Here is a 27591-nt window from a genome sequence, read left to right as displayed (position 1 = left end):
TACGTAATTAAAGTAATCCAAGGAAAATAAAATTAGGAATACCCTGTTTTAGCTTAGGGTGGTTGCAGGGGGTTGGATTGGAAAATAAAATTTAATCCAAGGAAAATGAATCCTTTAATCCAAGGAAAATAATATTAGGACTACCCTGTTTTAGCTTAGGGTGGTTGCAGGAGGTTGGATTGGATGACACTTGGGGATCCCTTCCGACTCTACAATTAGATAATTCTTTGCCCTATTTTCTCCTTCTCCCTAGCAGGACAGAAATAATTCTGTTGTTCAAGGGTTCCCTTTCGGAGCCTTTGACCATCCCCACATCCTAAAAGAAAACATTTGCACAACCTGCTGCCTGGGAGACACAATGTTAGTACAACCCCGCTTCAAATGAAGGTGTGGCAAAATTGAGGCTTTTTTGTTTAATTTTTATTTATGATTTTCAATTTTATGCATTTCAATAATTTTACAATCATTTTGACATTTCGAAACTTTCAAATTTTCCATTTCGAAATTTGAAAGTAATGGAAAGTGAATTAATCCGTTCCAGATGGGTCCGCGGCGTTCGTAAACCGAAAATTCGTAAACCGAGGTGTTCATAAACCGAGGTTCCACTGTACAAACAACTGTGGCGGGAAAATTAAAACCCACCCTTCCTTGTGTGCAAGTTTTTTCTTCCCCAGAGCCCTTCTTTTGCCACTCTCCCTCCACAGACTTGCTGCCCTGGAACAAATGCCAAAGGAGCCTCCGGGGAGAATTTAAAACAGATTTTTAAAAACCCACAATAAGAAGGGTAGGCTTTGCAGAATTAGCAACCCAGAGCCTTGGGAAGAGGAGGAGAAAAGGAGGTTTAACTAAGGCGGCCAAATTTAGCTGAGGGCAGTGGCCAGAGATGGTCCGGCCAGCAGGATGCGCCCATTGCTCCTCCTGCGACGCTGAGCACACTCCGAAGCGGCGCAAGCACAATGCACACAAAACACAACACACACACCCCTCAAGCAGCTCATTCCTCCACAGGCCAAGGCGAGGGGAGGAGGCGGAAGAGAGCCAAAGCCTTTTAGTTAACAGCTTCATCTGTTGTTCTTCCTCTCCAGAGCCGTGAAGCCTAAAGTGTCCAGCCCTGTGGGGTCTGTGCATTTGTGTGTATGTTTTATTTCTCTCTCACACACAACACACACCTTTCAGGTTGAGGAACATGCCGTCCCTCCCAGGTTTATTTAAGTCCAGGGGCCGCCCAACTCCAGCCATGTTCCAAACGGCTTTCTGCGCATCAGAGGACACATACGCACATAGCTTCAAAACCGTGGGATAGTTTACCCTTCAAGGCGCTCCTGGCACCCATTACAAAGTACAGTTCCCAGGATTCTTTGAAGGGAAACTGTGAGATTTAAATGTATAGCGTAGATATGGCCAGAGTCCAACTCATCATCATCATCATCATCATCATCATATATTTATTATTTATACCCCACCCATCTGACTGGGTTTCCCCAGTTCTAGTTACAGGTAGGTAGCTGTGTTGGTCTGAGTCGAAGCAAAATAAAAAAATTCCTTCAGTAGCACCTTAAAGACCAACTAAGTTTATATTTTGGTATGAGCTTTCGTGTGCATGCACACTTCTTCAGATACACTGGAAACAGAAGTGTCAGACCCTTATATATACAGAGGGTGGTGGGGGTGGGTGGGAATGGGTGATAGGCTGATGGGAGTGGTAAACCTGTGGATGGCTGTTAATGGCTGCTGATGGCTGCAATTAGTCCTGGGCTGAGGTGCTAAAGAAAGCTTGATCATGCATAATGAGATAAGAATCTCATTAAGATGTCTCTATTCATCCCAGGTGCTTCCATGGTTTTAAGCTTGGTAATGATTTCCAATTCAGCAACTTCTCTTTCCAGTCTGTTCCTGAAATTTCTCTGTAAAAACCAGTAGGAGAACACTTCAATCTCCCAGGACATTCTATACAAGATCTCAAAGCAGCTGTTTTATTACAGAGAAATTTCAGGAACAGACTGGAAAGAGATATAAACTTAGTTGGTCTTTAAGGTGCTACTGAAGGAATTTTTTTATTTGGGTTTCCCCAGCCACTCTCGGTAGCTCCCAATCGAATGTGTTTAAAAACACAATACAGCATTAAACATTAAAAACTTTTCTAAACAGGGCGGCCTTCTGATGTCTTTTAGAAGTAGGATACCTGTAGTTGCTTATTTCCTTGACATCTAATGGGAGGGCGTTCCACAGGGCGGGTGCCACTACCGAGAAGGCCCTCTGCCTGGTTCCCTGTAGCTTTGCTTCTCGCTGTGAGGGAACCGTCAGAAGGCCCTCGGCGCTGGACCTCAGTGTCCGGGCAGAACGATGGGGGTGGAGACGCTCCTTCAGGTATACCGGACCGAGGCCGTTTAGGGCTTTAAAGGTCAACACCAACATTTTGAATTGTGCTCGGAAACGTTCTGGGAGCCAATGTAGGTCTTTCAGGACTGGTGTTATACGGTCTTGGTGGCCACTCCCAGTCACCAGTCTGGCTGCCGCATTCTGGATTAATTGCAGTTTCCGGGTCACCTTCAAAGGTAGCCCCACATAGAGCACATTGCAGTAGTCCAAATTGACCCGTGGCCTGAAAGATGGTGGCAGACCCTCCAAGTGTCCCTATGTTCTGGGGACAGAACTGGATTTAAAGAAGCCATCCTGGTTTCTGATTTGATCCCGGAATGTCCTGCTTTTCCTAAGGATGTCCTTAATTTCGTCTGAGAAATGTGAGAGGGTATGAAATGTGGGATGAGGCGACTTCTGTAATCTACCACATGAATAATGGGGGCAAGGGGTTGGAAGCCCCCTCAGGATGGATGTTCCACCTCAAAGCAAATAAATATTCCTGCATTGCAGGGGTCCCCTTACAATTCTATGAACTGTGTGAAAGCTTCCAAAGAAAGGATCTGAAGTGAGGACATAATTCCTTTCTAAAGAAATGAATTGACTCCAATGTGCAAGATACATTCTGTGGCTACATTCGCGAGCCAACATTTCCTCAGATTTCAAGAAAATACCCCCGTAAATCTGTTTCCAGTAGCAATGCCGCACTATCATAATCTTATTTATTCATTTGATATTTCCTCCAAGGAGTTCAAGGCGGTGTACGTGGTTCTCCGCTCCCCATCTAACCCCCCACAACAACCCTGCGAGGTGGGTTAAGCCGAGAGGCAGCGATAGGCCCAAGGTCACCCAGTGAGCTTCATGGCCGAGCAGGGATTCGAACCCCTGGCTCCCAAGTCTCAGCCCCGCACTCTAACCATTACACAAAATATGTACAGGGAAGGAATGAGGAACCTGGACCTCCAGTTATTCTTGGGCTGAGACTCCCATTGCCTCTAGCCAGCAGGTCCAATGGTCAGAGAAAATGAGAGCTTTCCCTGTGCCCCATCGCTGGTATAGGAGGAACAGGTGGAGGCCATAGCTTTCCCTTAGGGTTGACATCAATTTTATAGGAGCATATCTCCCAGCCTTACCTAGAGAGGCCTTGTTGTGGTCCAGGCTCTTCTGCCTTAGGTTAGTCTAGCTCACGCTTCCCCAACCTGGTGCCCTCTAGAATAACAGAATTTCAGAGTTGGAAGGGACCTCTGAGGATCATCTAGTCCAACCCCCGCAATGCAGCTGTCCCATACAGGGATCAAAGCTGAAACCTTGGCATTATCGGCACCACCCTCTAGCCAACTGAGCTATTCAGAAAGTTTCGGATCACAACTCCCATCAGCCGTGCTAGCTGGCGCTCATGGGAGTCGTAGTCCCAAAAACCTAGAGGCCACCTGGTTGGGGAAAGCTGGTGTAGGGTATCTCTCCCAACAACTGTTCAGGCCTCTATGATGAAATAGTCTCTGCCCTTAGGGGCGTTGTCAAGTGAAGTCACCCGTAGGAGAGCTGTCAATCCCGCAAAGTGGCTGTTGAAATTTGTTTTATTATTCCAGAAACCTCAAGGCCTCTGTCACTGCTAATTTACTTCGCAGGTAGAGGTCTGGATCAAATACATCTGCATTTCAGCAAAACATATTGTTCTCCGATTAGGAAATACTAACAGGTGCCTTCCTCCGTGTCATCACTTGCTGTGTGGCCTTGCACACAGAGAAATCGACTTGGGAGCTGAAAAAAGCATGAGTTCGAATCCCAACTCTTCCACGGACCTCTTGTGTGACCTTGGGCAAGTTGCTTTTTCTCGGCCTCAGCTACTTATCTGTAAAATGGGAATAGTTGAAGCCTGCAGGGCTTATAGCGAGAACCGAATGCAATGAAGAGGGCATATTGCCTGTCCCATTCATATACCCCTTCCTAGCCTCCGGCGGAGGTCACACCTTGTCTAGGTAGAAGCTAAATGCCAGCATCCCAAAGGAAGATTGGAGTATAAATAAAAGGGAGAGCTCATGTAATGGGCCAGAGAGTGGATTAACTAGGCATGTCGGCGCTCCTGAGAAATAACTGGATGCAATCTGAAAATAATGAGAGCATAGCAAGGAGAGAATGGGGCTTCACTTGGAACCCAAACACCACAAACACCCATTGAGTAAGGCACCATCACCCGGACCAAGCCACCTCATTAGGGTTATTGTGGGAACAAAATGGGATAAAAACCCACGAAGCTCCCTAGAGAAAAGGTGAAATGGATGATAAATGAATCCTACACAGCATCGCTCCGGGGCGATGAGCATCTGTCCTTGTTTTTATGATGCATTTTGGGTTTCTATCCTGTATTTTTATGTCGTGAACCTCCCTGAGATCTATGGATGAAGGGCGGTACAGTATAAGAATTTCATTCATAAAAAAGAAATTATCGTGTGATATGTAAAAAACACGCAAGCCACTGACAAAAGCAACCTTACAGAAGAGATTGGGGCACTCCAGATCCCTTGTTTTTCAATTATTTAAACCACTTCCGTACCCTAACCGCTCATCAAAGATACCAGGAAGGTTCACAAGCCGATTGCCAGTAGAAACCATAATTTGCAATGCAATACAGTAGGATACTTAAGACAGGTTGTTACTAAAACAAACAAAACAAAACCCAGTGGTATTAGCAGCCTACAAAAGCCTGAGTAAACAGATGAGTCTTAAAATAAGCATTTAAAAACACATCAAAGTTGGTGCTTGCCTCACTTCAGCAGGGAGGCGATTCCACCGCAATCCGATGGGCCATTTCTTAGGTTGCCACAACATTAACCTCAGCAGGCTGCAGCACAACTGGGAGAGTCTCAGCTTAAGATATTAGCATGTGGACTGGTCTATATAGGAGAAAGCGCTCCTAAGTAGATGAACTGGTCCTAAGTTGTTGTTAAACTCTATCCATACCCTGCCAGCATTATTCATATCCCGCATAATGGAAGTCGTTGTTGGCATCTGTTTGTCTCGAGAGACAATGGAGTGTGCCTCCGAAGGTGACTGGGGAACAAGCCTGGGCAGCGTGCATGGAGGTCCTGGGCTGCCCAGATGACAAGATCCCCCTCTTGGCCTCCCTGATTGGATCCAAAGGAAAGCAGAGCAAGACGTTTGGCACTAGCTTGGCTGCAGGAGTTGCTGGAAGGAGGCGTACAAGGTGCCTTAGGGACTCCGCTCCGGATTTGTGTAGGGTTTGCTCCTTAGCCTTAGAGTTGTCCGCCAGCCCACCCGGAGGCGAGGGACACAGATTCTCCTGTCTCTGCTGAAGAGTATCCTGGGACAGGGTCTTAAATACATTCTCCATGGGTGTTGGGCCTACGTAGTGTCACCCTACATGAACCCAGAATGCACCAAATAATGAACTCAGCATCCCATTTGTGGTACGTATGGAAAGATCAGGAATGAAAAGCATGCTGTCTTCTCCACAGGGAGCCCCCGAGTTCCTATGAAAACAGGCAATTTTAGAACCACAGGTCCACACAGGGCCGGTGCTAGGGCTTTTTGCGCCCTGGGCAAAAACACATTCTGGCGCCCCCCCCGGGCGCATGTGTCATGACGCACGCACAACTCACTGCAGCCGCTGGGGAGCTCACAGCGTCCCCTCCGTGGGCGGGAGGGTGCTGAGCTCTCCTTTTGGCTCGCACTCCTCCCGCCTATGGGGGGGGGCGCTATGAGCTCCTCAGTGAGCGGGCGGGCGGAGGCAGTGCCCATAGCTGAAGGCTTCAGCTGCGGGCACTTGCCGCCGCTACCGCCACCGCTCGCTCACTTCAGCCACCGCTGGGAGGCTCTCGGCGTCCCCTCCATAGGCGGGAGGGCGCTGAGCTCTCCTTTTGGCTTGCGCTCCTCCCACCTGTGGAGGGGACACTGGGGGCTCCTCGGCGGCGGTGGCGGCAGTGAGTGAGCGGCGGCCGCAGCAGCAGCGGCAGCGCCCGTAGCTGAAGCCTTCAGCTACGGGCGCTGCCACCGCTCGCTCGCTGCAGCCGCTGAGGAGCTCGTGGCGTCCCCTCCATGGGCGGGAGGAGCGCGAGCGCGTGCCTTGGGAGGGCGGCGGTAGCGCGGGGGTTTTGTGGGGCAGGCTTGCCAGCGCCCCCTCCATTTTCGCACCCTAGGCAATTGCCTAGTCCGCCTAAATGGACACACCGGCCCTGGGTCCACACATCTCATCTTTGTGGCGCTGGGGAAGACGACCATTACTTGAACAATCGGAAACCTTCCTATGATGATTGCTTCGAAGAAAGGTATAAAAGAACATGGAGAGGTTTGTGCGCCGTTGCAAAAGAGCCTGTTACACAAACAGAACTTTGTACGTTTTCACTTGAACATTAGGGTGTGAATTAGATTGAGGAATCTTTATGCACACCAGGAACACCTGCAATTCGGAGGAAAGGAGAATTCATTTGTTTCTCCCGCGCAGCCTAAATGCATCTTAATGCACTCCTGAACCTTCCCAATGGCTTCACAATGAGGTTGATTGAGAGAGCGGGGGGGGGGGGCTCTTTCCACACTTGCAAATGGGTTTAAAAGGAAAGCCAATCCTCACGCATTTTAGCAATTTCTGGGAACACGTTGGGTTCATGAATTGAGAGTGAAAAGGCAAAGCTGGACCATGAGGAAGGCCAATAACTTTGCTTTGGAAGCACCCAAGGGAAGGGATTCATCATGGCCGAAACCACAAGAGTTTAGGCGAACACAAATGGGAAGTTAAGGATTAACTCGACATCCAGACTGGACGCTTCCCTGCAATCTGCTACAGAAAATGGTGCAAAACAGGTGCCCAAGTCTGCACCATGCTCTGTGACCCGTTGCTTCTTAGTGCTCAGACCCAGGTTTTCTCATGGGAAAGTCTATGAAACCTAATGAAAGGGGTAAACTACCTTCCTGCACGAACAGGACTTTTGAGGAGGTGACAGGATGCAAAGCTGAACAGGACTCCTTTGTGCCTCTCCATATGTGTGCAAGAGAGAGAATCTGAATCTATGCAGCTCCCCCCCCCCCCACACTAACATTTGGGAGAAGATGCACCTGCCAAAATCCCCCCCTTCTGCACAACTGTGCAAGAGGAAGAAGCCGTGGAGTGTTTCTTGGAATCCTCTCCTTCCCCTCCTTTCATCTCCTCTCCTTTAAAAAAAAAAATGTTTTCACTATTTAACCCGTTCGCCAGATGCATTTATTTACTCTTTAGTGAAAGGAAAACCGTGCTATTTCATACTGGATATTTTACAATCCGATCTTGAGGTTCCCTCCTGCTACACTCCCACTGCAACAGATTTATTGGAGTGTGTAGGCCCTTAGGGTGTTGTGCAGGACTGCCAACTTTTCGATAGCTGTGCCTTTTAACAGCCCCTTGTTCTGCAGATATTAGCAGGTGAAGCCTTTTGAAACATGGAAATAAACCAACCTTATATGCTCTACGCACCAAGTAAAAACATTATTTTCTCCAGGCCTCTGGCTAATTAAACCATCTATGGCCTTTTAAACTGTGTTTGCAGAAGGGGGCTGTTTTTTCTTCTTCGTTACTATGGTATGTAGTTTTGCGTTTTTATATTGTACCCTGCCCTGTGATCCTTGTGAAAAAGGGCGGAAAAGAAATTTAATAAATAATAAGGATTATGATAATTGCTGCGGATCCCAAACAGCAATAGAGGCCATCTGAAAAGTTGGAAACCCTACATCAGGCATCCCCAAACTTCGGCCCTCCAGATGTTTTGGACTACAATTCCCATCTTCCCCGACCACTGGTCCTGTTAGCTAGGGATCATGGGAGTTGTAGGCCAAAAATCTGGAAGGCCGCAGTTTGGGGATGCCTGCCCTACATGCATTTAATTGCATGAAAACCACAATGACTTTATCTTTCAGGGCCACAATTCTGGGACAAGGAATCATCTCATTCTAAGAGAAAGAGCGGAAAAAGGATATCAGTGTCTTGAGAGAGGAAGAGCTGAAGTGAAATGATGCACAGCAAAATGACTGCTATTCTGTGCACGCTTTCAAAAGAAAAAAAGAGTAACCGTTAATAATTATTACTTTTTAAATTACACACCACTTGTCACTGCAAGAAGAGTTTGGTTCACTAACAAATAGAAGCGAGTAGATAAAATAACAAGAATTGTAGGTAAAGCTCTGCGTCAAGTGTGTAATAGCGGGTGGCAAGCAAAGGTTTGCCTCTGTGAAAATTCAAATTGATCCTCGGGGCTAACATTCATGCTTTGTTTTTGAGTCTGCATGCTTCTTGGCTGGTTACTGGAGCTGATAGGGTGGGAGGCAGGGAGCTTGGCAGCAGGGGGAGCTAGAGGCTCAGAGCCAAAACAGGTGGAGTCAGCTCTGCCTACTTCCATCCCATCCTCCTCTTCCCTGGCCGGTTCCACAAGCTGGCAGGCAGGTCCAGCCCCGAGACTGCAAGCCCCGAGGCTGCAAGAGAGAGGGCAAGCAGGAGGGCACTTGGGGGGCAGCGCCCCACTTTCCAGCCTCCACTGTCTACTGCTGCTGTTCTCTTGCTTAGGAAAGAGCTGGAACGTGGCCCTCTAAGCCTCTCCGCTCGGCCCCCTGGCTTCTTCCTAGGGAAATGAGACTCTTAATCTCAGGGCCGTGGGTTCAAGGCCCGCGATGGGCAAAAGCTTCCTGCATTGCATGGGGCTGGACTAGAGAACCTTTGTAGTCCCTTCCAACTCTACAATTCTAGGATTCAACAAGAACTTTTCACCAACCCTGCTCCTTACCCTTCCTCAAACTCCAGCACACGGACTCTGGCTTTGGTCTGGCTGGAATGCACCCTACCTTGCAAGACAAGAGTGACACCCATTGCCCTGCCCACTTTTCGCCTCTGGCCCCACCCAGTAATAACAACAACAACAACAACAACAACAACAACAATTTATTTGTACCCCGCCCATCTGGCTGGGTTTCCCCAGCCACTCTGGGTGGCTTCCAACAAAGATTTAAAATACATTAAAATGTCACACATAAAAAACTTCCCTGAACAGGGCTGCCTACAGATGTCTTCTAAATGTCAGGTAGTTATTTATCTCTTTGACATCTGACGGGAGGGTGTTCCAGAGGGCGGGTGCCACTACCGAGAAGGCCCTCTGGCTGGTTCCCTATAGCTTTCCTTCTCGCAGTGAGGGAACCGCCAGAAGGCCCTCGGCACTGGATCTCAGTGTCCGGGCAGAACAATGGGGGTGGAGACACTACTTCAGGTCTACTGGACCGAAGCCGTTTAGGCCTTTAAAGGTCAGCACCAACATTTTGAATTGTGCTTGGAAACGTACTGGGAGCCAATGTAGGTCTTTCAGGACCAGTGTTATATGGTCTCGGCGGCTGCTCCCAGTCATCAGTCTAGCTGCCGCATTCTGGATTAGTTGTAGTTTCCGGGTCACCTTCAAAGGTAGCCCCACATAGAGCGCATTGCAGTAGTCCAAGCGAAATAACTAGAGCATGCACCACTCTGGCGAGACAGTCTGCAGGTAGATAGGGTCTCAGCCTGCATACCAGATGGAGCTAGTAGACAGCTGCCCTGGATGTTGTTGTTGTTTAGTCATTTAGTCGTGTCCGACTCTTCGTGACCTCATGGACCATAGCACGCCAGGCACTCCTGTCTTGCACTGCCTCCCGCAGTTTGGTCAAACTCATGTTCGTAGCTTCGAGAACACTGTCCAACCATCTTGTCCTCTGACGTCCCCTTCTCCTAGTGCCCTCAATCTTTCCCAACATCAGGGTCTTTTCCAAGGATTCTTCTCTTCTCATGAGGTGGCCAAAGTATTGGAGCCTCAGCTTCACGATCTGTCCTTCCAGGGAGCACTCAGGGCTGATTTCCTTAAGAATGGATAGGTTTGATCTTCTTGCAGTCCATGGGACTCTCAAGAGTCTCCTCCAGCACCACAATTCAAAAGCATCAATTCTTCGGTGATCAGCCTTCTTTATGGTCCAGCTCTCACTTCCATACATCACTACTGGGAAAACCATAGCTTTAACTATACGGACCTTTGTCGGCAAGGTGATGTCTCTGCTTTTTAAGATGCTGTCTAGGTTTGTCATTGCTTTTCTCCCAAGAGCTGCCCTGGATACAGTACTGCATGTGTTTATGTGACCCCTAGGTAGGGTTGCCAGACTTGGAAATTAAACAAAGGGTCTGCTGGTTTCTCTTTAAGGTTTCCAGACTCAAAAGAGAGCAGGGCAATTAAAGGCACAGAAGTCCTGTCCTCTATTGAGTCTGGCAACCCTACCCCTAGGTTTCTCAGGAAGGAATGGAGTCCTCACATTCCCAATCCCTGTTCTAAAAACTTTGAGCAGCTTTGGCTTCAGTGCTGCAAAGGCTGGAGTTCAAGTGCTGCTTAACGCCGGTTTTAGTCCAAGGGAGGTCTTAACTTCACATCTGGGTTTTCTTCTCCAAGGTTGCTCATCCTGAAACAACCTTGTTAACTATCATAATAATTTCCTTTCCGCAGAAGCTGAAGGTTGCATGGGGATGGCAGCTCTCCAAAATCACATTCCCGGGGCCTGGCTGAGCAGGACTTGAACTCGGCTCTCAAATTTCCAAAGTCTAGAGGAAAGCCAAATCGTCTCTCTGAGCCTGCTTTCTGTTTGGGGCTCAGCAGAGCGTCAAGAGGGCGACTCGGAGAAGTCCGAGGTGCTGATATTTTAAGTGCACCTTGTACCCTAACTATAAGAAAAAGCTAGACGTCAGGAATGAAGGACTGTGGAACGAAACAGGAGGCGGAGAAGCGGGGCTTCAAAACAGCTCGAAGGCACGAACAACGCATGCCAAAACCTGCAGCTGTTTTCTGCAAAAGTCAACCCCGCGCAAAAGTCGATAGAAACTGTTTCAATGTTCGCAAAACAGAAGCAGCGGAAAAACCATAGTCCATGCGGCGTCCGGGATAAACGAATTGCTTCTTCTTTCCCTGCAGCACCGCTTTTCATTGAAGTCACGGGAGAATAAGGCAAAACCTAGCATTTTCCTTTGCAACCAGCAGTCCAGACCAGCGATTGCAGACGAGAATTTTCCTTTCCTTTGCAATACAAGGCGGCGAGAGAGCTGAAGTCCATTCCATCGAGCCAGGATGATCCCTGCGTCCCGGTTTTTCCTAAACACCCTCAATCACAAGTGGCACTAGCTTTGTCCAGTAAAACGCCGCAAAGCGTCAACATTGTGTTCGCCCGGCGCTGCCGACCAATGAGCGCCGTCGGAGCCCAATATCCCGCCTTCCGTGAAGCAGATGTGAACCGGTCTGGCGGCCATGTTGAGTGTGGCGCAAGGACCGTTCGGTCGCCGACTGCGTAGTTCGACTACTTTGAGGCGTCGCTGACGGCTACGGGCACCGAGAAAGGCTTTCTTAGAGCACAGGGGAACCGGTTGGATCGGGTCCGGTCGGTTAGCGGCCTTGGCCACGCAGGGAAACCGAATGGTGTCTCCGCCAAGGGCGCCAGTCGCCATCTTGAGTGTGGCACATGGCGCTTGCCTCCCCAGGCCATGCAGACTCCATTGGGCATTCGGTGCACGGACGGCGGGGACCGACCCCCCTAAAATCTCCCAGCCCCCCCCCTGCAAACTTTTGGTGTTGAAAACAAACAAACAGCATGTGGTAACTGCAAAGTCAAAGAGCTTAAAATGAAAGCAATTTTAACAATTTTTTCAGGGTACCTTGCACCGAAATCCCTTGCCTTTTTTAAAAAAAATAATCAAAATATTTATTGAAGTGGTGGGCACCGAGAAGGCGGGGCGGGGAGAGGTGAGATTGTAAGAAAGGTGGGGGCGGGAATCGGCCACCCGCATTTTAAATTTCGCCGGATTCCTCGCGAGTGCTTTTATTGATCACCTCCGGTGCGCATTGGGCTTTGTGAAACGAGCATGGCAGCAAAAAGTCGGAAGGGACGAACGAACAGTTGCTGCTCAAGTCGAATTTCCCGGTTAGCCCTCTCAAACCAGGGCAAGAAATCGTCTCTCTCTCTCTCTCCCGCATTCTCCTCTTTCCCCCGCTTTTGTAAATAAGAGCGTGAAGAAGTGCGCGGGGAGGAAACGCGAAACTCCTCCACTTAAAACTGCTTGGCGTGAGCTGCTGGGTTTTTTAAAATGTGAAATTTCGCCCAGAAAATTTAGATCGGGAAGATGGGGTTTGGAGCGGAGATTTAATTTAATCTTCAGGTTTCGAGAGTCGTCTTTCTCCCTCCCCTCCCCCATCTCCAAGTGCCGAACACGGAGAGAAACGTTCCCACGTGCACGCCGGTTCTCCAGCCAATAGCGCAGCCTTTCCGTCATCTTGTTTGCTCCGCAGCAAGTCGAGCCAAAGACGCGTGTTGAGGTTTTTTGTGAGTTTTTTTGCGCGGGGTTCGAGTCGGGCTGTGCGCGACTTCCCACGAACTTTGGGCGCTGCTGCGCAATTTTAAGCACATTCGCTAGCTGCCCACGCGGTACCCTCGCCGGCTTCCGCCAGAACCTGCTGGCGCGTTAAAGAGCGCGGAGAGGCGCGCATGACCTTTAAAAGAACAAATAAAAAAACCCACCCCCTGTTGTGTGTCCCCCCCGCAAGTCTCCTACCCCACCCACTGGGCAGGTTCCTGCAACCCTCCCCCAGCAGCAGATTGCGCACGAGCGCAAGACCCGCGGACGTCGCACCCCAATATTTGCGCTTTGCTTTTTGCGCAAAATGGTGGCGCTCAAGGTGGAACCGAGAGAAGTACCCTGCGCGTGCGTGTGGAAGCGACTTTGCTTCAGCGGGGGCGCAAAAAGGGCGTTTTTTTTAAGAAAGCGGCTTTGCAACTTCGAAGGGAAAGGGGAGCGCGCGCCGGACAGAAAAAGGGGGAAACTCGGCCACCTTCTGCTCCTCCCTCCGGGCGTGCTGCGAGCCTTTCGCCTTTTGCAGTACCTCCCCCGCTCCGCTTATGCGCTTTTTGCACGGCGCAAAAACCTCCCCACACATGGAGGAGGGGCAGGAGACGGCTCCGGAGGGGGCCTACATGCCCCCCCCTCTTCCCGCGCGCGCGCTTTGCGGCGCCTCCTTCCCCTCCCTCCGTCCTGTTCGCTTTGCATGGACGGCTGAGGCCCGGCACCTACTCCTCGCAGCGCTGCCCAGACGGGAGGGGAGGGTGGGAGGGCGGGGGGAAAGCGCGCCTCGTACAGCTTTAAGCAGCCTTGCCCATTGTTCGCCCCCCGACCAATCGCCGGGCCCCTCTTCCCCGCGGCCGCCCAATCCGCGCCGGGCAGGGGAGTGAGCGCGCCGCCCACTAATCTATATTAAAGGTAGTGGCGCCGCGTGAGCTTCCCACTGGCTCCGTCCAAAGCCATCTTTGCATTGTTCTGCCTTGCTTGCTCCGGCTCTTGGGGGGGTTTTGTTTTTTCCTCTTGCCACCCACCCCCTCTTCTCTTCGCTTCTTCCCCCTCTTGCTCCCCAGGCGCGTGCCGGTGGACCTGTAAGTCGCTGGGGGCTTTATTTTTGTATTTTAGCTCTATTTTATATAGATTATAGAGAGATATATCCCCGCACTCCGAAATATCCCCGCGCAACTCCCAAGCCAGCCATGTCAGACGCCGCCGTGGATACCAGCTCCGAGATCTCCGCCAAGGTAAGCAACTGGGACCGAACGCATGCGAGTCCTCTCCTCGCCACTCCGTTTTCCTCCTCGGCCGCGGCTACTTATTTGTGGATCTGCTTCGACGAGCCTCCCGTCCCCGTCCCCCGAAGTCCCATTTTGTCCGTGTGTGTCTCTCGACGAGCGGCGTGCGCTCTCTCGGCTTCCCTCGTTTCTTTGTTTGCGACAGAGACCTCGCTCCCGCAAGATTCCCGGCTTGTTTTTTGTTCCTTGGAGGTGGTTTTTGCGGAAAGAAAAATTGTTTTCCCCCCCTCGAGGGGGCGGACAGGACAGCTTGTATATCAGAGAGGGAGAAAGCAGGAGGCTTCTTTTGAGAAAATCTCTTTAAACTGCCCGAGCTACGGGCTCTCGCTCTCGCAATGGTCCCTGTTGCAAAGCAGCCGTCTGGAAAGAGCTTTCCATTCAAAGGAGCCTCGCGGGTTTGACAGACGTGGAAAACTTCAGAGGGTCCCTCCGATCCCCCTACTTTCCCGGTGACTTTTTTTAAAAAGTGCGATGAGTGAAAGAGTTGGGGGGGACGGGACGAGAGGGAACTAAAATGCCACCCGGCGGGAAAGACCCGCCGTGCCCAACGGTTGAAGGCAGCCTTTTCGTGCTCTTCCCTGGTCCATTTCCACCTGAAATTATGAAAACAAGCGAGGGGCGTTGGGAGGGATGTTTCTCTCTTGGGTATCCTTTGTGAACGTTCCGACGTACTTGAATGCAAGTTGACTTTGCGTGTGTCTGCTTCTCTTCCCCCCCCCATATTTTTTAATTTGCTTTTGCTAATTGCACGGAAATAACTTTACGACCCCCGGTGGCTGCGATAAAATCGGAAGCGGTTTGTTTGGGGGAGGAGGCGGGGGCGGGAAGAAGGGGGTTGGGGTTGACTTGAGTGTCGGGTTGGGGGGTCGAGGCTGTAAAGAGGCTTCGCTTTGATGGGAAGCGGAGAGCAAATGTTGGTGGCCATCCGGCGCGGGCTCTTTGTTTCATGGTGCGGGGAAAGCGAGCACGTCGCGGAGGCCCGTCGCGTAGCGCCCGAACCTCCCGGGGTCGTTCTAGATTTCCTACCTGCTTTATCTACCACCACCACCCCACCCGCCCGATTTTCACAGGGCAAGGGCGTCCCCTCGGGTGCTTTTTTTGGGGGGGGGGAGACTGAGATCTCCCCTCCAGCAAACGGGCTGGACTGTACCAACGCGCGGTTTAACCTTGCATAGCCGGTACGAAAAGGGGGTCTTGCTAACATCTAGGGTGACATTTCTCCCCCCCCCACGAACCTAAAGTTCAAATGTCACCCCCCCTTTTGGAACTAGAATGACCCTTTTCCCTCAGTCTCACCTCGCCGCCCCAAGCAAAAGTTCCGGAAGCTCTTCTCGCTGTTTCAAAAGGGGGGTCCGTGCGGATGGCGCGGGGGCGTAACGGGGCTCGCCGGAGGAACCCACGCGTCCGAGTGGGTAGTTGGGCGGCGATGAATGGGAAGACGGGGGCGGGCTCGGTGTTTTCCTTTCCCCGCCGCCAACATCACGGTTGCCGTTGGGAAGGACAGCGGCGGCGGGACAGGTTCGTCCTTCTCTGCTCCCCCCCGCCCCCGCCCCCGCCTTGGATAGGCGGCGGATACAATAGAGCAGCCGCCGGATACATTGTGCCAAGCAGACGGCGCGCGGCTCCTTCGGCCTCCTGGCCACCCGCAGATTCGGGGAGGGGGGAGAGTCGGCGGTTTTAATAGCTTGCAGCCTTCGGGTGGCCATTTCTCTCCCGCTTTTAAGGGCCCTCGCGTGCGCGCACTCTTCACTTTGCTGGGCAGGGGGAGCGTTCGCGCAAAGACCACCGACGGGGCTCCTGTCGACGTCCCCCCCTCCCCCAAACAACCTCCGTTTTCACAGCCCACATCTCGAAGGGTCTTCGAGGCCACGGAAGCGAGACCAGCAAGGTCATTCCGCGGCTGGCATCGTCCCTCTAGTTTCAATCTTCTCTCGAGGCGAGGGGGCGGTAGATGCAGGCGGCTTGGACCGTTGCTGGGATCCAAGAGAGGAGACCCCCGTCCCCGGTGCTCCTACGCCGCCTCCAGCTTCCATTAAGCCCTGCTGTCAGCCTCATTTCTTTCATTGCGCCCCGTCGAGCTTTGGCGCTGCGCTCCGCGGACGGCCTTTTTACAGGTGTCTACAAGAGCTGCAGTCACGGTTTTTTTTTGGGGGGGGGGGTAGCCTGAAAGCTTTGTAGCTACGGGTGGGCAGTTCCGCTACAGAACCCTGCGTGGTGGTGGTAGGGTTGCGAGCAGCGAAGGGACGTTTCACGTCCCGTGTGTCGCTGGCTTTCGCGGCGAGGTTTTTGGGGAACCCCTTGGACGCACCTCAGACCCACGTCGAAGCGGGCGGGCGCCCCTAGTGAGTGATGGTGGGGTCGTGGGCGGGCCACCATTAACTGGGGTGGGGGGCGGTGAAAGTTCGAGCATCGTTTAGAAAGGGAACTTTTGACGGGGATTCACTTCCGCCCCCAGAACCCCCCCCCCCAAAAAAAACCCTTTTCTTTTTCCAGAATGGGCAGCTCACTCCACTTGCGCAAGTGTAACTCTCTCTAGACGAGAGAGTTCATATACACAGCTATCTTTAAAAGGGGGGGAGTGAGCCCCCGAACCTATTTTCGGCTGCAAACTATTTTCTCCCGTCCCCGTGAATTTATTTTTATTTTTTGGACCCCCAAATGCCCCGGGGACAGCAAGCTAGATTTATTTCCCAGTCGGGCGGCGGCTCCTCCTCTCCAGCGCCGCCCCCGGCTGCTGCGGCCGCGGCAAACAGCAGTCCAAAGCGGCCCCACCACGTGCCGCGTCCTGTTCTCCCTCTTGCCTTTTTTCCCTCTCCCTTCCCTAGCCCCCGCCCGCGCGGGGCCTCTTGGGAATCGTAGTCCGCCGCCTCCGCGCCCTGCCGCAGCCCTCCCGGCTCCTTTCAAAGGGGGAACTACACTTCCCGGCATGCATCGGGAGTTCTGCCGCGGCTGGCCAATCGGAGCGGGCGCCGGCCGTGGCGCGCTGTTTTGAAATGGGCCCGGGCGCGTGGCAGGCCGGAGCGTCGAGCAATCGCGGCGCGGGCGCCCCCTGTAGGTGGGAGGCTTTTTATAAATAAATAAAAATAAATGTTTGCCAGGGTTGTTAATAGGCGTATCTGTTACAGGTGGTGGCGACGGCAGCAGTTGCACTTTGCAAAGCTTGCAATTAGCAGGGCAGCGGGGGGGGGGGAATGATCCCTTGAATGCATTTGACAATTTTTGTTACCCTTGGCACCAGGCTGCAAATGTGTTTTGGAGAGGGTTGAAATACGTACTTTTGTCAGTTTTGCTTTACGTGGGCAGTTTTATTTATTGCCGTTCCTCAGTTAGCAAATTGGGTTGGTGCAGGTGCCTCCTGCTAATGTTTCCTCTGCCAGAGGCCCTGTGCATGTAAGGTGCTGTGTTAATAAAATGGTTTCATCTAGATTTCAACTTAGCGGCTCTGCAAGGTTGATACACATCATGTTGCTTTTAGAGAACAGTTCCAAATAATTGTTCGGTTTTTTGTTTTGTTTTTTTTAAGTAATCCAGCAGTTCTGGATTGCCCCTCCTAGCTAGTGTTGTTGTGGCTGGTCTTGAAGTGGCAAACAGCTCTGCTGGGCCTGTAATTATAGACTCCTGCCTCAAAGGTTTCAGCATCAAGTTAAAGCTTGTTGGTATTGTCTATTTGCCTTGGAGGGTGGAAAAATCTGGTGCTTTCTGCTTTGAGGTGCCTCTACTCCATGCAAAGAATAAAATAAAAATCAACCATGTTCAACCGGCCTGTGATGATCTAGCGCTAGGTTTTATTTACAAGGTTAACCCTTGGCGCTGCAGCTGCTTCATTGCGGAGCCTGTTTTGATTTGCTCTTTCGGGGGGTGTTGCTCAGAGAAGTTTTGTGTTCGTATCTGTGTCTTGAGTGTCAGGGAATACTTCTCCAATCTGGTCAATGTGGAAACAGAGAGAGAGAGAGAGGATGGATCTGTTTGCAAGCCCTTGCTGGGTGAAGGTAACCAGATCCAAAAAGTGAAAAAAACAAAAACAAAACACCCAACAGGCTTACTTGATTTTGCCCAGATTTAAAATGCTCAGCAACAGGTGTGAGCCTAGTGGTAGGAAAGAGAGGCAACACAAGAGAAGAGATTCCCGGGTGTTTCTTTTGCTAATCTGTTCCCGATTTACCCAGGAGCCCTGCTTGTCTTGAGAGGCTTAAGCGCTGCATGGCTGCACTGGGCCTGCAAATAATTTGGAGGCTAGTCTAATCCAAACGAATGAACGGGGAGGGGGGCAGGGAAGCATTCCTTTATGTAGGGTTGTGCACATAACCGCCTTCCAGATTATTCTCTGTGGGGAGCAAAGCATGCAGCCATTCGGGTCGCAGAACCACCAAACAGGGTTTAGTTTATCTGCTAAGATGTTCCTGGATACCTCCTGGCCTTAAAAAAAACAACAACAGGCAGGCTGAGGCAAGGGAGCTTGCCTGTCAGTCAGAGAGGGAGAGGGCAGGATCCTGGTGACAGAGGCTTTTTTGTGAATGTGTGGGCAAGGGGGGGCCCTACCATGGCTGGTGCCTTTTTTTCCACCAGATTCCAGCAGCCAGCCAGCAGCAGGTAGACACATCCTGCAGTTCAAAAAGGGGTTCCCGGACTCTGTTCCCACCCCCCACTTCTGTGGTTTTCAGTGTTAGGTTGGCGGTTTGTTGATGAGCCACTGACTCACCCCGCTGGCTTTTTCATAAGGAGGAAGGGAACGTGCCGTAACATCAGGCCGGAGGCCGGTGGGGGGAATGTTTCTGTGCTCTGGACTCCCATAACTTAACCTACGCCAAGCCTGGTCTGCTACGGTGGCGGTGGAGCCCTGCTGGAACAGCATTAAAAGCCGGGCTTTTACGTTCCTGAGGTTGACGCGTGTTTGTCAAACACTGGGCAGCCTAAGCAGAGCCCGTCTGTTTGGTTTGGTGGGGGGGAGCAAGGTTTTACTGTGGCCAGTCCCAACTTCTGCATTCAAGCTGTTCCACATGCAGGTGGGGAGGAATAAGTTCGTTTCCTATACTATCTCCCGGCCACTGTGATCTTCTTGTTTTCCTTCCTTCCTCCTCCCATCCTTCCCAAAAAAAAGCACCAAACCAAACTCATTGGAGAAGGAGTCCTCAGATTTCCAAAAAGAGCGTCAACCATATTGGAGGCTGAAATCCTGGTGACTCACTCTGGTTTATTTCTGTCCCTTTTAAGGACTTGAAAGAGAAGAAGGAAGTCGTGGAAGAGACAGAAAATGGCAAAGATGCCCCAGCTAATGGGAACGCTGTAAGTATTTTCTGCCAGGAGAAGTGAGGCATAGGCAGGTGGAGGCATAGGAAGTTTACCTTCTGCTGGGTCAAGCTGTGGGACCCTGCCTTTTGCAAGCTGTCCCCCCCCGCCCCCACCCCAGATGCATTGAACCACAGCTCCCATCCTGGTGTGCTGGCTGGGACTGGTGGGGGTGTTTATCAAAAATGTCTGGAGGGCACCAGCTTGCAGAAGGCTAGGCTTCTCCCCATGTGAGGTGTCTCCTGTTTCTCTTCCCCAGAGGAATCTGGAGGTGGTAGAACTCGAACCCAGGGCCTTGCGCGTGATGCTCTGTCACTGCTGCAACGTAGTTGGGTTTCTCTTCCCTGAGCTGAAAGTCTTGTTGGTAAAAGCATAATTAAGAGAACGCAAATGTAAGCTCATTCAACCAATACCGTATGGTGATGATTGAAACCGTAAATTATTGTGGGCTTGCAAGTTGTTGCATCGGCTCAGTGGGGGGGGGGTGTTGCTGGCTCTTAGTTTTGGCCCCGTCCCCCTTTTGCAGCACATGTGTTGGATTGCCACAACACAGGAATGTTGCTAGGATTGCAACAGGCATGATAGAAGCTGGAAACCTGAGTGAGATCTTGCAGGGGGCGAGTTGGCGGTTTCCTAAGTGTGTTTTGTTTCCACAAGGAGAACGAGGAAAATGGGGAGCAGGAAGCAGACAACGAGGTAGACGAGGAAGAAGAAGAAGTTGGCGAGGACGAGGAGGACGAGGAAGAAGGTGACCTTCGTTTCCCTTTCTGACCTCCCCCCACGCACCACAAGGGGCCCCCCTTTCTGCTTGCAGAAGGCCAGCTGCTCCCCCTTGCCCCAGCTGTGTCCAGTTGCAGAGGGCAGTGGCTCCCCCTAATGGCCTTTCTGGGTTGAGCACGACAGGCAAGGCATTTTGCTTTTTCACCAACTCCCATAAGGAGAGCCAACTGGCAAAATAAACGGGGAGCAATGTATGTATATAGTGTCCTCCCACAAGGAGGACACGGGCTTCCCCCACCCCTCCCACCACCACCGCAACAACAACCCTGTGAGGCAGGCTCAGCAGAGATTCTTTGTGACTAGCCTGAGATCTCCCAGCGACTGCTGCGTGGGGATTTGAGAAACCTGCCCTGGCCCCACACCTTTAACCTGCAGGTGTGTTTTGGGCCCCAACTCCCGTGAAGCCCAGCCTCAGCCTCCCCGGCGAAGCTGGAATATTTGGCGTCTGTTCAGATGCGGGGGGAGGGGGGAACCGTTCAGGATTTGATTCCTGCCATTCCTTTGCAGGCCTGGCACCTTTGCAATTTTGCAGCTGGCTTCCCAAACATTTCCCCCTTCTGTTGCTGAGGAGTCGGGGGTAAACTTCTCGAGACTCATTCACACACTCCCCAAAGGGGGCCTAATGTGTCGGATGCCCCTGGGTGTGTGAGTGTATAGGTGACAACCAGGTATATTTCCTTGTGGCGTTTTAAACCACTTTTAATTGTTTGCAGCGAGTGGGCTATCCACTGTGCACGATATTATTTCCGCGATGGGCTAGGAAACCCAAAAGTCTGGGTTTGGGTGGGAGAAGAACCGTTTGCAATGGGAAAATCTTCCTTCCCTTTCACCCTGTGGATAAATTGCAATGGTCTCTTGCACGATTGCAAGACCCGGAGGCTGCTTCCTGGAGGAGATCTCTGGGAGGGGTGCTGTTGTGGCTTAGCATTAAGCACTTTGATTCCCCTCTTTCCCCCAATAATAATAAAATATTAACGGCCTCGCTCCTTGTTCCCTTTACCCAGTTTCTTTGCCTTTAATGGCGTCCCCCGGGAGTCTCTTTAATTGTGGCTCTGAACCGCTGGCAAAAGCATCTCCTCTCGTGAAAAACAAGACAACGTGCAACACACACAAACACACCCCTGGGTGCCAGAAACATTGCCCCTTTCTGGAGAACGCTCTGCACGTCCCCTGAAAATCACACTTGGCCTATTGCCTCTTATCCTTGAGAGAGTCCCCTGTGGCATTCGGCCGCTTTGCATAATTGGGTATCGGTTGCTGGGCAGGGGAGCGTTGCTTGGCGACCTGTGGTGATTGAGGAGGAGGAAAAAGGGGTGGGGAAGCAGAGCTCGGAAACCATGGCAATGGAGCGGTGATGTCAACACATCACTAGGATGTGGCAGAAGCGTTCTGGGTTGCCTGCGAGGAAAGGAGGTGGGGGGGGGAGATAGGTGCCTTTGATACCTTTTCATATAGGGTGGTGGCATTAATCATTATGATTTGCACTTTTTTAAAAAAAATTGCAAATCTAACAAAGAACGTCAGCTCACCTTAACAATCATCATCAATCCGATTTTAAGCATATGTTGCCAGGGACCCAGGTGGCGCTGTGGGTTAAACCACTGAGCCTAGGGCTTGCTGATCAGAAGGTCGGCGGTTCGAATCCCTGTGACGGGGTGAGCTCCCGTTGTTTGGTCCCAGCTCCTGCCAACCTAGCAGTTCAAAAGCACCTCAAAATGCAAGTAGATAAATAGGAACCGCTACAGCGGGAAGGTAAACTGTGTTTCCATGTGCTGCTCTGGTTTGCCAGAAGCGGCTTTGTCATGCTGCCCACATGACCTGGAAGCTATACGCTGGCTCCCTCGGCCAATAATGCGAGATGAGCGCGCAACCCCAGAGTCGGTCACGACTGGACCTAATGGTCAGGGGTCCCTTTACCTTTACCTAATATACATTGTCCATATGGCCACAAAGGACAACCAAACAAGGCTGACGATTATAAGCCTTGAAGTATAAGTCTTTTTGCAAGCATCAAGGACTTGCAGGATCCACTTTTTGAGAGCTCTCAAGCACAAAAGTTCAGAGAGGCAAGTAAATGTTCCTATAAAATAACATTTAGAACATCAACATTAACACTATTACTACTTCTTCTCCCAAACACCAGAAGGAACAAAGGCGCTTTTTTGCGGTGGGGAAGCAGATTGGGCCCCTACTCTCGAAAGTGCCTTGGAAGGGTGTTTTTTCTTCCCTTTCAAAAACACTAGTATCTGGTTGCTCCATGGATCCCGTTACTTCAGCTCCAGAAGCCAAGAATGTCCTGGCACAAAAGGCGGCCCTTTCTCTCCCCTCTGTCCGTTTCCCTTGCAGCCCAGCAGAGCTTCCTCCCATCCCCATGACTTTAAAACTCTGTGTGAGATGAAGCAGAGCAGCATTGAGCCACCTGCCTGAGCTAATCCCGCCTTCCTGAGCCGGCCGCCATCCATCCCCCTTCAGGAGGAAGTGGGGCAGCTTTTCTGCCCAGGTGACCCTAATCTCTCCACTCCTCTCGCCCCGAGGCCTCCTTCCACTCCGCTCTCTCCTTGTGGCTTGCGGTGACAATTAAGCCAGATTACTGGCCTAAATGTGGAAGGTTCAAACAGGCCACTTATCCAGAAGAGCTTAAACGGGGGGGTTTGGGGGACACACAAACAGATCTCTCCAGTGCTGGAGTGTCTCTCCGAGGCGTCCCCAATCCACTGGCCTATTTCAGACCTTTTCTGGGTTAATCCAGTGCTCCATCTAAACTCTTTTCTCTCTGTCAGTTCTGAAGGATCTGGTCCTTTGGCAGGATCCCTGACAATTAGTAAAATGTCCTGAGTCAGAACTAATGAATTTTGGCTCTCTCCGTCCCACCTCATTAAAGGCAGGCTTGTACTGTAGTTGGGACGGGGACACAGGAACAATCTGGGTTTGGCTGAGCTCGGCAGCCGCTACAACGGAGGCCTCTCCTCTTTCCCAGTTTCTGTGCGATGTGGGTTTTACTCTCACAAAAGGTGCTTGTCCCAGTGTTGCCTTGTGCCTAAAACCCTGGCTTGCTTGCAGAGTTTTCTGCATCTGTACGTAGGGACTGTCCCTCTGCACATAGTTCTTGGGTGTAACAGGGCACACGTATCACCTCCCCAAAGTTTCACTAGCCTTTTGGCCCTATCTTATCTCCCCCCCCCCCCCGGGGCAGGGGGAATTAAACAGATAACTGTCCCACTGCACCAAAAACGCACGGCGTCTTGTCATCTGCAAACGAAACTCTTTGAGCCAATAAAAGATTCCAACGTTTGTGGAGAGAAGGGGCAGTTGCTTACTGGCCCCTGGCACCATTTGTAGCCACTGCTAAAGCCCAGATCCCTAACAAGCAAAAAGAAAAAAGGCAGAAGGGAGATTGAATGAATAAGCCTTCCTGCAGAATACCTGCAGCTCCTTCTCCCTGTTCGTGGCAGGCAGGCAAGCACCCTCCTCGAATGGGCTCCCGGGGAAATGGAAGGAGGAAGTAAAATGCAGAAATGTAGCTTCTTGCACAAAAAGAAGAAAAGTGGCACCTGTGCATTTTAACCTTGCATTCTACAAACGCTAAAAGAACAGAGCTTTAAAAAGTCAAAACGTTGAGAATTGGGGGGTCGTGGCTTATGCCTCCTTGCCGAGGCAGAGACTGTTCTTCTCCTAAGGGCTCCTGGAGGCTTGGACCAGGCATGGTGGGAGGGCGTGGATCTTTCAGCTTCCTCCTCTCGCTTTCCCTCTTTCACGCCCATCGTCGTCTCCCCCCCCCCAGGTGAAGAAGAAGATGGCGATGAGGACGATGAGGCTGAGGGGCCCCCAGGGAAGCGGGGAGCTGAGGACGATGAGGTGAGTGGCTTTAGGTCTGTGGCTGTGCAAGATTTAGAGCAGGCATCCCCAAACTTCGGCCCTCCAGATGTTTTGGACTACAGTTCCCATCTTCCCCGACCACTGGTCCTGTTAGCTAGGGATCATGGGAATTGTAGGCCAAAACATCTGGAGGGCCGCAGTTTGGGGATGCCCTAAGAGAATTGGAGAGCTGGAGCCCTTCTGTTGCTTCCCTCAGTCACAGAAGAAACCTTTTGGCATCTGTCGATGGGGAGATAACTGAAAAGTGGCTTGTTTTTGCAGACCAAAGCATCTGCAGGCCAACAGGTTGCAAGGGAGTCTGGCTGCTTTTGTACCATTGCCCTTTCTCGCTTAAGATTTCTAGAGCTGGGCAAAGGAAGATTTATTCCTGATCCGTTTAATAGAATTTATACACCACTCGATCGGGGACAAGAAATCTCGCAAGTGGTATGCAGAGATGAGTAAGAATGAATAAAAATTTTTAAGACTTTCTAAAAAGTCTAAATTAACAATGGACTGAGAGACTGGTTCCAACTTGCATCAGCATCCTAAATATATGAGGGCATCCTGAGCAAGTTTGCAGACGACACCAAATTGGGAGGGGTGGCTAATACCCCAGAGGACAGGATCACACTTCAAAATGACCTGAACAGATTAGACAACTGGGCCAAAGCAAACAAGATGAATTTTAACAAGGAGAAATGTAAAGTACTACACTTGGGCAAAAAAAATGAAAGGCACAAATACAGGACGGGTAACACCTGGCTTGAGAGCAGTACATGTGAAAAGGATCTAGGAGTCTTGGTAGACCACAGACTTGACATGAGTCAACAGTGTGATGCAGCAGCTCAAAAAGCCAATGCAATTCTGGGCTGCATCAATAGGAGTATAGCATCTAGATCAAGGGAAGTAATAATACCACTGTATTCTGCTCTGCTCAGACCTCACCTGGAGTACTGTGTCCAGTTCTGGGCACCACAGTTCAAGAAGGATACTGACAAGCTGGAACGTGTCCAGAGGAGGGCAACCAAAATGGTCAAAGGCTTGGAAACAATGCCTTATGAGGAACGGCTTAGGGAGCTGGGTATGTTTAGCCTGGAGAAGAGAAGGTCAAGGGGTGATATGATAGCCATGTTCAAATATATGAAAGGATGCCATATAGAGGAGGGCGAAAGGTTGTTTTCTGCTGCTCCAGAGAAGCGGACACGGAGCAATGGATTCAAACTACAAGAAAGAAGATTCCACCTAAACATTGGGAAGAGCTTCCTGACAGTAAGAGCTGTTTGGCAGTGGAATTTGCTGCCAAGGAGTGTGGTGGAGTCTCCTTCTTTGGAGGTCTTTAAGCAGAGGCTTGACAGGCATATGTCAGGAATGCTTTGATGGTATTTCCTGCTTGGCAGGGGGTTGGACTGGATGGCCCTTGTGGTCTCTTCCAACTCTATGATTCTATGATCTGGGCAAGCTTCTCCGAACCAAAATTGTTTTCGCCTGGTGCCGAAAAGGGTGTGGCCGAGGTCAATAGGCAGGGAGTTCCGAGGTTGTAGGCACTATGTTCTTACACATAATATACTGTTTCCCCCACAGGATGATGAAGTGGATCCCAAGAAGCAGAAAACCGACGAAGACGATTAGGACACAGAGCTACTTTTAAAAACACATTTTTTAAAAAAACTTAAGAGGAATTTTTTTTTAAAGGCCAGCGTGACCTACTTCACCTTTGAAGCTCCTGTTGCAAAATGTCCCCCTCCTCCTCTTCCTCTCCCCCCCCCAGACCCCATTTTTGCTGTGGTCACTTGTCATCAAGTAGAGGGGGGGCAGCCCTTCTCCCAACTCTTGAGTGGAATGAAAATTATGCCACTTTAGTGGGGGGAGACCGGGTTGGGAGCGGAGAAGTTAAGGTCCTGATTCCCCCCCCCCCCCCGGCCTCTCCTCCTCCCCTATGGAAAACTTCAAGGCCCGGCTTGCTTTCTTAAAAGTAACTTTAAAGGAGAATTTGTTTGTATTTTTTATTTACATTTTATATTTTTGTACATATTGTGACGAGGTCAGCCATTTTTAATGCGATCTCCGATTGACCAAAAGGGGGGCGGGGGCTTTGAAGTGTGATGTTTTAATTTTTTAAAATCTCTCTTTTTCTCTCTCCCTCTGTTCCTCAAAAAACAAAACAAAACTACCGAAAAGGAAAAAATTGAAATATTTCTTGACTTTACTTGTGGTGTGACCATGTCCAAAACATTTATCTCAAAAGGAGAAGGGGGGGGAGGAAACAAAACACGACCTTGTAAAAAAAAAAATTGCAAAAAAGTCCAATCTTTATTCTGAGCATTCCAGTAACTTTCTCTTCTGTGTATGTACTTTAGCTGTACCATAACTAGTGGGTTTGTATGAGGTGGCAAGGCCAAAGATAAAAGGGTTTTTCTTTCCTTTTTTTCTTTTTCTTTTTCGTTCTTTTGTTTTGTCTACAAAGTTGCTGTTAAAATTTTTTTTTTTGGCCTGTTTGATGTATGTGTGAAAACGATGTTGTCCAACAATAAACCGGAATTTTATTTTGCTGAGTTGTTCTAACGAAGCTGGTTGTACAATTGCTGTGTAGCTTTCGTTCTTTCCCCTTTTATTGTTTTTTTGGGGGGTGGGGTGGGAAAGAGGCCCGTTGGAATAGTAGGACTATAGAGTTGAATGGGACCCCAAGGGTCATGCAGTCCAACCCCTTGCAATGCAGAGCTGTAGTCTGAAAAAAACACCTGGAAGCATTTGCAGCATGGGCCCAGCCTTTGCCAACCTGGTGCCCTCCAGACCGAGGAACCACCCTTAAAAAGCGATTACGTTGCCCAATTGATTTCCATTTATTGCCTAATCATTGTTGTTGTATACACCAGAGGTCAGCAAACCTTTTTCAGCCATGGGCCGGTCCGCCGTCCCTCAGACCATGTGGTGGGCCAGACTATATTATTTTTTTAAAGAATGAACAAATTCCTATGCCCCACAAATAACCCGGAGATGCATTTGAAATAAAAGCACACATTCTACTCGTGTAAAAGCACGCTGATTCCTGAACTGTCCGTGGGCTGGATTGAGAAGGCGATTGGGCCGCATCCGGCCCACAGGCCTGAGGTTGCCTACCTCGGTATACACCTGCCTTTTTCTGACGGACTCAAGGCAGCTTATAGATAATAACAGTTAAAAACAGAACTGGAAGGAAATAATTAAAAAACATTGACGGGAGTTAAAGCTATCCATCTATAAAGAAATGGGAGGGGACTGGAGGCAAGAATCTCCTTTGCACTGTGAATATATTGGCATGATTTTGATGGTCACTGAAAAGTCCCACAAACTCGAACTTGTTCCTGCATAATGCCTTTCTGAGGGTGAATGGCATTAAGGTAAGGAATCTTATATCTGGGAGATATGGCTGAGAGCCAGGAATTTGAAGAGAAAATAATCAATTAACACCATAGATAATTACAATAGAAACAGCATGGCACCAGCCCTTTTGTTAAAAGCAGCCAGTTCCCGAACTTTTGTTGGAAGTTCTTTGCCTGTCAGGGAAAGACAACAAGGGAGGAAAGAGATTTGAAGCTTGGGAGGAGCCACCACCGAGAAGGCCCTCTCCTGAATCCCCAAAAGGCCTCTCGCCAAAGAACTCTTAAATCCAGGCAG

General features: G+C 50.4%; 1 protein-coding gene and 1 long non-coding RNA gene across 7 annotated transcripts; one reads left to right on the top strand and one right to left on the bottom strand.

The window, feature by feature from the left end:
- Positions 1 to 13676: 13676 nt before the first annotated feature.
- On the top strand, positions 13677 to 26516 carry PTMA (prothymosin alpha). Of its 6 annotated transcripts, none has more exons than XR_015949930.1 (6): positions 13677 to 13962; positions 19225 to 19296; positions 19960 to 20047; positions 20587 to 20747; positions 23861 to 23934; positions 25519 to 26516. XR_015949930.1 is itself a non-coding variant. In XM_035133182.3 (5 exons), exons 1-5 carry the CDS (start codon positions 13918 to 13920, stop codon positions 25564 to 25566), a joined length of 327 nt encoding a protein of 108 aa, XP_034989073.1. In that variant the 5' UTR covers positions 13677 to 13917; the 3' UTR covers positions 25567 to 26516. The 6 variants fall into 6 exon arrangements, 2 of the variants coding, with proteins under 2 accessions (XP_034989073.1, XP_034989072.1); XR_004693679.3 differs by having other exon boundaries at positions 19957 to 20047; XR_015949931.1 differs by lacking the exons at positions 23861 to 23934; positions 25519 to 26516 and adding an exon at positions 22426 to 22563.
- Positions 13810 to 15544, bottom strand: LOC148685789 (uncharacterized). Its single transcript, XR_015949933.1, has 2 exons — positions 15310 to 15544; positions 13810 to 14606 (listed from the first exon to the last, which is right to left on the bottom strand). It is a non-coding gene; the product is annotated as an uncharacterized LOC148685789 (long non-coding RNA).
- Positions 26517 to 27591: the final 1075 nt, after the last annotated feature.

Source organism: Zootoca vivipara, chromosome 5 (assembly GCF_965207765.1).
Source record: "Zootoca vivipara chromosome 5, rZooViv2.hap1.1, whole genome shotgun sequence".
Classification (NCBI taxonomy): Eukaryota; Metazoa; Chordata; class Lepidosauria; order Squamata; family Lacertidae; genus Zootoca; species Zootoca vivipara.
Note: the sequence above shows the minus strand (reverse complement) of the source record. Positions and strands in the feature narration are given on the sequence as shown.

Excerpts from the sequence above, each read along its gene's own strand:
- PTMA (XM_035133181.3), top strand. The coding sequence starts at position 13,918 with ATGTCAGACGCCGCCGTGGATACCAGCTCCGAGATCTCCGCCAAG. Across the intron at positions 19,297-19,956 it reads CCCCAGCTAATGGGAACGCT|GAGAACGAGGAAAATGGGGA; the intron begins GTAAGTATTTTC and ends TGTTTCCACAAG. Across the intron at positions 20,048-23,860 it reads CGAGGAGGACGAGGAAGAAG|GTGAAGAAGAAGATGGCGAT; the intron begins GTGACCTTCGTT and ends CCCCCCCCCCAG.